This window comes from Cupressus sempervirens, chromosome 10 (assembly GCF_028749045.1).
Source record: "Cupressus sempervirens isolate cs-2001-9-10 chromosome 10, ASM2874904v1, whole genome shotgun sequence".
Lineage (NCBI taxonomy): Eukaryota > Viridiplantae > Streptophyta > Pinopsida > Cupressales > Cupressaceae > Cupressus > Cupressus sempervirens.
This window is the reverse complement of record NC_143127.1, coordinates 29,543,905-29,555,660: the sequence shown is the minus strand read 5'-3', so window position 1 is coordinate 29,555,660 and position 11,756 is coordinate 29,543,905. Positions and strand designations below refer to the sequence as shown.

General features: G+C 34.7%; 1 protein-coding gene across 1 annotated transcript; it reads right to left on the bottom strand.

Annotated features, from left to right (window-relative positions):
- Positions 1-6,964: 6,964 nt before the first annotated feature.
- LOC149532407 (uncharacterized) lies at positions 6,965-9,755 on the bottom strand. The gene is made up of 3 exons (XM_089805266.1): positions 9,484-9,755; positions 9,240-9,369; positions 6,965-8,144 (listed from the first exon to the last, which is right to left on the bottom strand). The coding sequence occupies exons 1-3, from the start codon at positions 9,614-9,616 to the stop codon at positions 7,295-7,297; spliced, it is 1,113 nt and encodes a 370-aa protein (XP_089661392.1). The 5' UTR covers positions 9,617-9,755; the 3' UTR covers positions 6,965-7,294.
- Positions 9,756-11,756: the final 2,001 nt, after the last annotated feature.

Sequence of the window (11,756 nt, the reverse complement as noted above, 5' to 3'; positions counted from 1 at the left end):
ACATGAACAAACATATAATATAAAATGATAACCAATAATGTCATATACATTAACAAACACATAATATATTATGATAACCAATAATGTCGTATATGAACAAACATATCATATATTAACCAATAATGTCATACATCAAATATAGAATGTCATATGTACATCAAATGTGTATCGAATATGTCTCTCAGATGCCTATATATATATATACATGGGGAAGGAAACAAGTCTCTATATATATGTATCAAATATCTCAACTACATCTTTTCCTTCCCGTGAGGGGAAGGAAAGAAGTCTCTCGACGTCCTCTGCCGTCGTGTGGAGGGAGACAGTGGAGATGACGGGGCCCTCTTGACACGCTCACTTGACCTCTTGTTGAGGCTCTTCTCCAGGTCCAACTGATACAAAGAAAGTAGATATGAATCAATATTTATTATATGTTGAAATCAAATATATGTACTCACAAAATCAATTATTTTCTTACTGCCAACAAATAGTCACTCTGTAAGTCCACCTCAAATGCTCGTGGACGATCAGGCATGACAAGACCCTACAACAGTTCAATAAATATAATCACTTATAAATAACATTAGAAATTTTGAGATTAACTATTATAAACAACAGCTAAAACGAAGAAAATTCTTTCATACCTCCGTCAGTGGCTGTGAGCTAGCCACAGATGCGGCCACTCCACTATCAACAGACTGTCACAAATGAGGAGGTGTGTCCGACATCATGAGCTCCATGACATACAATACACGTTATATCTAACATGAAACATGGAATAAATATAATCAAATGAATTAAATTAACATGAAACAATTGTACCTGTGTGAAGCTCGTATGATGTCTCTGCTCTACGTCTGTGGTAAAGGTTGAGGGTCCTGTTGAGAACTGATGCACATGCATATTTTTTTTGGTCAATCCTTAATATGATTACGTAATAAATATATGTATTAATTAAAATGATTAAATTGATACATACCTCAGGACTCGTCAAAGGGACAAAAAATGGGCCTGGAGGATCGCTGCTAGGCCCAGGAACACTTTGACCCTAAATTTTGAACAATGTCAATAAATCCTAATTAATTAATTAATCATTCACTATACGTATGAAATGTGATCAAATTAGTAATTTACCTGTGTGTCAATGCCAAATGTCTCGTTCAGGAATTGATCGGTGACAAGCCCATCATCTGCACCATCTTCGACATGAGTGCCAAATGTGCATAGGGATCCGCATGAAGTGCACATGTGACCACGACGTATAGAAGGCTCCCCCTCAACTAACGGGCTTGTGGAATGGATGAGGGTCTGCATCAAAGCATTAATGGTCCCTAGAGTGCTGGCCTCTACATGTTCCTTCACAACTGAAGGAATAATCACATGCTCGCACTATGGATGGACCACGACTGCCCTAACTACATTAGGGTCACGACGTGCTCCTGGCCTCTCAAATGATGACCCCCCACCTCTACCTTAGGAGTCTAACATATCAAAATAATTGGGGATCTCCCCAAGGACAAACTCACAATATAATTTCTTCAAAAAATACATGGGGACCTCGTGATTGTTGCAAGGAGGGGCATCAAAAACCATCCACCATCTATCCCAAAAATTATTTCTAATAGCATCATGTATGCACCAATGGATGGGGAATCATTTAGTACCCTCTCTAACAGTATTTTGCTCACCGGGTTTTCTAAATAATGCACATATACTACCTTTTGGTATTTCCTTTTTTCTAACATCTTCATATGACAATTTATTTGCATAAAATCTTTTTTGTTCATCCCTCTTAGCCCGCAAAATATCTAACTGACCACTAACTGAGGCTATCTGAGTGTTAATGGATTTGAGGGATGATGCCAATTGAGCCCTCATTGGATTGGTTTGTCCGGATTCTTTCAACCGAGCAATGATTCCTTCTAATTCAGTTTTGCCTCTCTCTATTTCATTTCTTATATTTTCTTGTGTGCCTGGTGGAGGTCTTGCAATTGGTTCAGGTTGTGGAATTTGTTCTTCTTCTTGAGGAGGGTTTTGGTTTTGGGGTTCTTGAGGGTTTTGATGTTCTTGTGGATTTTCTGGTTGATTATGAACATTTCTTGATAAAAAATCAATTGAAATTCAAATAAATAAACAAATCTAAATGAAATTTGTAAAAACCCTACAAAAGAATATAAAAAACTTACAAAACAATATGAAAAATATATAAAACAATGCAAAGTTAGGTTTATATCACTTATGGTGTCGTCATGGGTGCGCTTGTGGTCTTGGATTTCGTCGACAAGGAGGCATTTTGGCAAATGGTTGTGCAAATGTTGAGTCTTCAACTCGCGTACGAGCTGCTCGCTGTAGGAGTAGAAGAAAATGCTGATGAAAATGATGGGCTGTGGGTTTGTAGCCCATCATATATACTTTTTTTTTTTTAAAGCGCGCACGCGCTATTTTAAAATAGGAAAAAAAATTTCCTTGTCACCTTTTTGGCACCACAACTCGGTGCATATGCCCTTTGCTAACCTTGAAAGCTCGGTAATAACTATTTGCACAAGGTAATGTCTGAAAATGCTCGATAGACATTGTAAACCTTCTGAGCTTGGTAGACTCTGTCTTTTGCCTTCCTGACCAACTAAGCTCGGTAGACTCTATCTGATGACTGATATGACATTTGTGTAACATCAAAGACAACACACAATTGAACAATTGTATCCAACATGTTTATGTTTTGTTTTGTTAAGTTTGGTCTTATTTTCGTGTGTGGCATTGAGTTTTTTTACTCTATGTTGATTATGAACTCTCTTAGTAGTAGTATTATGCTAATCTTTAGTAGTAAAATGAACTATGAGAATCTTTGGTTATACTACGATTTCATGGTGAACAATTTGTTAAAAAATAAAAATTTATGGTTAGTAGGGTGGGTTTTTTATATTGAAAAGGGGATAGGTTGATGTGTTGTTATTCATTTATTTTTGTTGATAGAGTTTTTTCCTCTTGTTTTTATTATTGGATCAACCCCTCTATTTGGGCTTCTTTTAATACAAAATATAAGTGAATACAAGAGTAACTTAATCAATAACTTGTTAGGGCCAAAGATGAAGAATGTGATGACAATAATATGAATGGAGAATTAATTCTAGAATAATCCCCTATATATAAAAAAAATCCAAACTATTAACATGATTTTGGGTGACTAATATAAAAATCTCAACAAGTATATTGATTGGCCAACAAATTTTATTCTTAATTGGGATTGGGTGAAAATGTATGAGTAATGATATTATATTTCTATAATCCATAATTTATTTGTAATTAGTTTTAGATTTCATTGAGTGCAATTTTTTTGTATAAATGTTTTTTATCACACTTCATGGTCCATAATTGGGATAAAAAAGAGTTGAGACGCATAAAATTGTGGATTGTGATCCAAATTATTGATACCAAAACGGTTAGAAATAATTGTAAATAAAAGAATATGATGTGAGGATAGAGTTCAATTATTTGATAGACAAAGGGAAAGAAAGAATTGAAAGGATGACATATTGTAATGAAAACTTTAAACATTTGATTCTTTGACAACTTATAGGATTTATGAAATTGGCTCATACAACTCCAACACATAGATATTTGATAAGTAGGAGTTATTTTCCACAAGTCAAATTTTGAAATTGCTATCAAGATTCAACTATGTATTTTTTAGAGCCAAACCCATTGACCCAAGTTTCATGACAATTGGTTCATAAGAACTCATCTCTCAAGAGAATGAATGGAATACTTTGCACTCATTGTGTCAAGGTGATGCTCATAGAGGTGAAGTACCAAGACTTCTTGGGAAGTCACCCATCCTAGTACTACTCCATCTGTGAGCATCACCTAGATGTAATGAGTGCTAAGTGTTCCATTCATTCTCACTGGAGATGGTTTCTAATGAACCACTACTCATGAAACATAGTCAATGAGTTTAACTCTAAAATATACATAGTTGAATCCCAATAACAATATCACACTTCGATAATTTTTATTTTTTTTATAAATATTGAATTAAATAATGAGAGCATAAGAGAAAATGCATGACAAATTTAAGCATTCTTTTAACATAGAAACTTGAGTTATCTTAAATTACTTATAAAATGATGAACACCACAAAACCAATATCACACATCTAAATCTACCATGTTTTCGGACATGCATTATTGGGCTCTAACAAAAGCCTTGGTAGCACAATACCATACAATGCTCCATATTGGAAGGAAGTCCCTCCATATTATATCTCAATATGACATCTAGGCAATCTTCTTCACATAGATAGATAATGAGGCTTTTCCATTTATTATATACCACTCAATTACCTACCACTACAACTTACACAAACATGTGGGATATATATTATATATTAATAGCTAATAGGATGACTTATAAAACATATGCAACTAATACAATATGCATTACTATTTAATAATACTATACCCACACATAAATTATTAAATGTGGTTTGACAATATTGCTCAAATATTCTAAAATGTCATTTGATTATTTTTTTCTTATTTGAAATGATTGAGTCAATTTATTTAGGTACAACAACATAAGGTATAAATTCAAACAAATATGTATTAGGTTAGCTCATAGAAATTAGTGATATGATCAAGAAAGTATTAATTTAAATTTTGAATTTTTTATTTGTTTAAAGTTTAAATTTGTTTACTATAAAAGTGAATCAGATCAAATTATACCCAAAAATACCAAAACTAAATAAATTAACTAATCCAACTTACAAGAAAAACCAACTTAATAATTAAGATCGATTTTTGAAAAAATAATAATAATAATATTAAAAACTTATTTTATACCACATTTTTAATATATAGTGGACCCAAAAATATAGAAGAAGAAAACCATACCTCATCCATCTTTTCAGTTGGTAAGTCAATTTGTTTGGGAACATCTGCTGGACAGTTTTTGGGAAGCAGGGATGTGTGGGAAAAATTCAAAAGGAAGAAAAAGCAATGGATTAGCAAGTGGTTTTAAAGAAAAATAAAAATTAGACGACACCCTTTTAATGAGACGGGGACATTGACTGATCTGGTAGAAAGTGAAAACCAAGAAGCAAACGTTTGCTGTTATTCCACACCAAGATTCCCTCACATTTTCAACATCGCCCTCTCAGCTACCAACCCCCTTTGCTCAGTCAATTTCTCATCATACAAAGTCAATACCCAAACGGGACAAATAATTTCTTATTAAGTTGGTAAGAAACTCCATGAGTTGCAGCCTCTTTTATTTTTTAATTTATGGTCAAGTTTGACTGGTCTAAGGCTATCTCCAACAGTACAACAGATGATTTATGCACAAACTTAACAATGGTTTCATATGTTTCTTTTTTGATGATTTATTCAATGTATTTTGCCAGGGGCAACCTATATGCATTCATATGAAGTGTTAAAAAGTCTAAATAACTTATATTTTTATTACAAAAAGGTGCATGTAAGTTGTATCATAGACGGTGTCAGGTATATTAAAGTAAAAGTAATTCATTTTAGAGTTCGTCTTATAATATGTTAGTTAAAGCAGCGGTGGTATTGTGATCGCCGAGGGTTAAATTTCCACCATGTCATTGTGATTGTAAGTTTGCGTTTGCTGATTCAATGTGCTAATGAACTTGAACTTCGACATTGATAATTAGGAACAATGTTTTGACATGTTCATGTTGCAATGTGCACATGAATTTGAGCTCCAATATGAATAATTAAGGATGAAGTCCTTTCTTTGTTGTCTGATCTAATACGTTTGTGGGTTTAAACCTCAACATTCAACATTGATGATTAGAGATGAATTTCAAAGTAAAAGTGATTTGTTTTGGAGTTCATCTTATACTGTGTTGGTTAAAATGGCGGTGGTGTTGTTACCGTCGAGAGTCAAATTTGTATTCTATCATTCTGATTGTAAGTTTGTGTTTGCTGATCCAACGTCTTCATGAATTTGAACCTCAACATTGATAATTGGGAATAATGCTCATATTTTTTACCTGTTCCTATTCCAATGTGCACATGGATTTGAGCCTCAATATTAATAATTGAGGATGAAGCCCTCTATTTGTGATCTAATCTAATACGTTTGTGGGTTTGAACCTCAACAATCAGCTTTGATAATTAGAGATGTATTTCAAAGTAAAGTGATTCATTTTTGAGTTCATCTTATAATGTGTTGGTTAAAGAGGTGGTGGTGTTGACCATCTAGAGTCAAAATTTTACTGTATCTTTGTGGTTGAAAGTTTGCGCTCTGACCCGATGTGTTCATGAATTTGGATCTCAACATTGATAACTGGGAATAATGCTCCTATTTTTTACCTCTTTGTGTTCCAATGTGCACATGGATTCAAAGCATTTCAAAGTAAAAGTGATTCATTTTGGAGTTCATTTCATAATATATTAGTTAACGTGATGGTGGTGTTGTAACTATCAAGAATCAAATTTCTACTGTACTATCGTGATTAAGTTTGTGTTTGCCGATCCAAACACATGAATTTGAATATCAACATTGACAATTGGGAATGATATTCTCCATTTTTGACCTGTTCCTGTTTCAATGTACACGTAGATTTGAGGCTTAATATTGATAATCGAAAATAGGGTCCTCTATTTGTAATCTGATCTAATATATTTGTGAGTTTTATCCTCAACATTGATAATTAGAAATAATTAGAAATAAGGTCATCAATTTATAACCAAACCAATTAAAAAAACATCTCACGGAACTAGCCTTACTGGTCATGTTAAAAAAACTATCCAACATTTAATTAATAAAAAATTCCAAATGAAAGATTCATTCTGCAATCACTTTCTCACTGAAATTTTCATTAACAATATTGATCAAAAGTTAAAACAGATTAATGGTAACAAGAACCCAAAACAGAGCACTGTTTACGGAACATTGTAATGAAAGCTTTAGTTTTAAATTAGCATGTGTGAAGGGATCCTTTGGACTGAAGAAGCCATAATGGTATGGTCTTATTATTGTAAACAAACCAATACTGTTATCTAGATGTGAATAATGGCCATGGCCACCCAATTAGACTAGGGGCTTACATTTCTATGCCCTGTATAAAAATATCTACATATTACAATGAGCCTACATTACAGACAAATCCACATTCTTCTTAAACTGCAAAAGAAGAGACCCATTGGCAATTTGTATCATCCTGTTTGATGAAACTAATAAGGGCCTGGGAATAATTATATAGATTCCATATATACATCATCTATCTCATCTGGTGCTACTTACTTGTTCCTCTAACCAAGGTATAATTTTAGTAAAAAGCAGTAGAAAAACAACAATTGGCAATATTGATGTCATGGTCCAAAATATCTCCATCCCAACCAGGGAAAGCATCATCTGAATCTTGTTGCCATAGAGATGCTTGCATGGTGGTTTCCGGTGTAGGAGGAAGGGGTTCTGTGACCAGCATCTCATGTGTCCATTGAATTTCTCCTGCTGAAGAACAAATGGGTGTTTCAATCTCCCTGTTATAATCAAATGATGATAGACAAGTATATTCATCTTTAATCAATTCTGAAGAAGTGAGATTCTCCTCTTGGATGTTTGCACAATCAATGATATCATTTGAGATTTCCAACAACCCCTCTCCTTCAGGTACCCTCAACAATGGGGACTCCTGGGAGTCGAACATGGGTGAATTGGAATTGAGGAAATCAAAACCTGGAGATAACAATTCTAGGCGGGGTTCGAACCCGTAACCTTCTGGTGCACTGAGATGCCCTGCCTCCTTCAGGCTGTCAACGCTCTTGTCCTCCTCCGTCAATTCTGATTCGTTAGAACGACTTGAGGCTTCCTTCGCAGCATCATTGTTGTTATTATTACAATTATTGTTGTTAATTCTGGCCATTTCTTCATTATTGAAAGGGTTTAAGTCTAATTGGGGAGCTAAGTAGTCCTCCGTATTTGCCATCCCCAAAACAGTAGGAAATGTCTTGCTTTCTGTGGGATTGTAATTCATGTCAGATACTTGATCAGAAATTGGCCGGTGGGTCACGGGATCGATTCCCATACGTTTGAGCTTTTTCTTGATGTGGGTGTTCCAGTAATTCTTTATCTCGTTGTCTGTACGCCCAGGCAAATGTGAAGCAATCTTGGACCATCTGCAACATAGAAATTCATTCACAGTCAGAGTCTCTCTTGAAATCGGCCTATAATTCAGTCCAGCATGAAATGCTTGAAACTAAAGAACAACAATGAATCACAAATTCTCCTAGAAGAAAATTATATGCATAATTATCCACAAAGACCTTAATTGCCAGCTGAAATGCCAAATTGTTTTTCTTGTGGGGGAAAATCAGAAAGAAATGTGAACCGAGTCTCAATTTCGACTCGTTTTCCAATGTTCCAATTCCTCCACACTACCCATTCAAGAGAGTTCAGCAAATACTAAACAAGCCTTTCTTAGCTTAATCATATGAATTGCATTGGATTGGGTTAGGCGAGTTTGGGTATGGAGATTTAGCCCTTAAACCAAAGAGACAGAGAGAGAGTTGGAAACCAAAGAGACAGAGAGAGAGTTGGAAAACAGGAGAGTTCATTATTAAGCATTTTCACATTCGTTCAGCAAATTTGAAAGTTAGAAAGATAAAAGTCCGTTAAACCATATTTATTCTTTAACCCCATTGTCTTATTTGCATTGTCTTGGGTGAGGCTAAATTATGAACAGAGATGTTGTCAAGGAAAGGGAGTTCATCATTAAGCTTTTCAACAGTAATTCAGCAAATCTATAAATTAAGAAATGAAATCTATTGTTCTATAAACTATCTTTAATCTTTAGTTTCATCAACATCAAAATTCCTCTAGTCTATTCTAATACTTAATACCCAAATCAAAGTATTAGATTCCATGTTATTTCATCTTGCAAATACCCAAATCAAAATACTAGATTCTATGATAATTTCATCTTCCCTGTTCCACTGTTAACTGATGTGAAGTTCCCAACAATTGAATTGTTATAATTGGCACTTGTTTCTATGCAAGGATATACTGTTTTTGGCAAATAAATGTGATCATTAGAAGACTTGATGATGCAAGGTGAATGGACATTGAGCCTCGGGCAAAAGTGGACAAAAATGGCAGAGTTATTAAACCCAAGAACTGGGTCTTTTGTATCCCAATATGACCTCACTCTGAATGAATAAAGACCATTAGCAAGCCAAGCCAAAATGTTAGTTGCATAGACAATCTATAACCACCTGTTACCAAGGTGAGCATGAAGATCAATGATAAGCTGTTCTTCAGACTCAGAGAGAACTCCTCTCTTCAAGTCAGGGCGGAGGTAATTAGTCCACCTCAATCTGCAGCTTTTCCCACATCGAAGCAGACCTACAAAAAGAAATTCAAATCCAAGACATAAATTCATACTCCATACACAACAATGTGCATCACATCCATTGAAAACATATTATGAATGAATGAATCTTTGAGCACAGTACATACCAGCAAGCTTTGGAACAGCACGCCAACAGCAATGGCCATTGTTCAGAATGAAAGTGATGAGCTTCTGGTCTTCCTCTGCAGTCCATGGTCCTTTCTTCAGTCCAACCTTATCACAGCACGGCTGTCTCCCCATTTGTTGTTATGTTATGATTGTTTTTTTGAATGGCTTTCTCTCCTCCTTCTTCTTCTTTACTTGAGAGGAGAGGAGAGGAGAGGAGATTAAATGGGGACTGCCTCCAATGGGAGAAACAAGGGAGTGAGTCCTGCCCATATATTAATTCCCACATTTCTTACCTAGCACTTAAGACCAGTCTCCCTGTCTTCCTCATAAAAAAACCACGCTTTTCGCACACGTGTGTACGGAAGCTTACACGTGTAGAGGAGGAAGGAACTTAGTTGCTAGAGGACCCTAAACATGAGTCCGATGATTGGCCAACTGTCAGGTCAGACTATGGCGTCAAAGTTTTAACCCGTCTTCTTACCTCTACTCTACTCTTCTAGTTCTCTCCCGGGCCCCTTCCCCCCTCCAATACAATCACACCCAAACCCTTCCCTCCCATTCTTTCTATTTCTACACTAATAGTTTTGTGAGGTCTTGTTTCTTTCAAAAAGGTTGAGGCGGAATTTCTTCATAAATAGTGCATTTAAAGATAAAGAAAAAAGGAATATGTTCTTTCTTCAAAAACTTTTTCTTAAAATCGTCTATTTGTTTGTCTTAGATGATGAATGAATGAAGATTGATGATGTCTATGAGATCCAACAATCTAAAGGATCGTGAGAGACAAAATTAGTCAGTTTTCAAATTATTTTCCGTGTTCATTATTCTATTATGAATCTCAGGTAAGAAAACAATCATTGCACATCGATTTTAGATTGTGGAAATATGCTTGCTTTCAAAAAAAGTAGTTATTTTGTGAATTCTTGCATCCTCAACAGATTCATTCGAATTGTCCATCGTAAAGTCATTATCAAACTAACTACTACTATGTTCATTGGTTGCATATCCTTGATGAAATGCCATTCAGTTTCCACCACCCAGTTGCTACAAAAAATAAGTAAATGGAAACTATTTCTTCTCAATCTTCTTTGGGCTCCATCCATCAACTTGTGTCACACTTCAAATGATGAGAGTTAGTGGACTCCACTGCGCAATTGGATCTTTCGCCCTATCCCTTAATTGGAGATCTCAAAAAAACTTTCCATGCAAGATTTTATTCTTTATTTTATTTTATTTTCTACTTTGTGGTTTTCACCACATGGCATCCTTGTATTTTCCTCTCACCCACTATTTTATCTTCTCATAAGTGTTAAGACCCTTAGGTTTCTAATTGGTACATTAGATATCAACCAATTAGTGTTGTTTTTGTAAGCAATTTAAGCATTTGTAGCTATCGCACGTTTGAAGTAAAGATAGTTATAATGAACACAATGCAATTTGTTATATATGGAAGGGTCCAAAGTGGTTTTTTTGAATTGATGACCCTACATATTATGTATTGTCTCATTAACTATTTTCTTTGATGTCTAAAAAATATGCATGATTAAAGAAGAAGAAATTTTAATATCCACAACGCAAACATTAAATAGCCTATGGGACAACCAACCTTGCCATCTTTGACATTCTCAATTGTCTTCTTTTCCTAACCAAGATTATGATGAGCTCCCTCAATTTCTTAATATCCCCCTCACCAAAAAGACCATACCAAGATCCAATTGTCAAGACATTAACATAATTGTTCATAATGTCTCTATAACCATCACACTTCAAAATGAGGTGTCTTTTAGCTTCAATTGCCTCGAAAATGCAAAAAATACATAGCCTTTCTTCCCAAAATTCCATTCAACCTTTTCCACCACCATGGTTCACATAGAAATTGATATGAGCAATAAGAATTGTGGCTCCATGCATAGCACAAGCCTTTGTGTACGCATTTTAAAATGCATCACACGTGAGATTGAACTCCTCAATATAATATTTATTTTTCATCCATGACACTTCACTCCAAAATTGTTTACTAATGTTATCTATAACAAAGTCTTATTATATTTCTTAATTGGTCCAATTCAAATGCATAAATGTCTAAATAGTTGTATGCTATTAGTACGAGAAAAGTTGGAAAATTAATCTACCCACTAGTAATTTTTTTCCCAATTACTGAATATATCTATAAGTGACAATTGACCCCGTAGATAATTTTTTGACGATTGTTTACTTAACAAAATCTACTAACAGACAAATTATTGGCACACTAAATGTTATCGCTACCATTAAA

What these genes read in the sequence shown, in the direction of transcription:
- LOC149532407 (XM_089805266.1), bottom strand. Translation starts at nt 9,616, where the DNA reads ATGGGGAGACAGCCGTGCTGTGATAAGGTTGGACTGAAGAAAGGACCA. An exon ending in TGCTGTTCCAAAGCTTGCTG is followed by an intron (nt 9,370 to 9,483) that starts GTATGTACTGTG and finishes TTCTTTTTGTAG; the next exon opens with GTCTGCTTCGATGTGGGAAA. An exon ending in CATGCTCACCTTGGTAACAG is followed by an intron (nt 8,145 to 9,239) that starts GTGGTTATAGAT and finishes TCTATGTTGCAG; the next exon opens with ATGGTCCAAGATTGCTTCAC.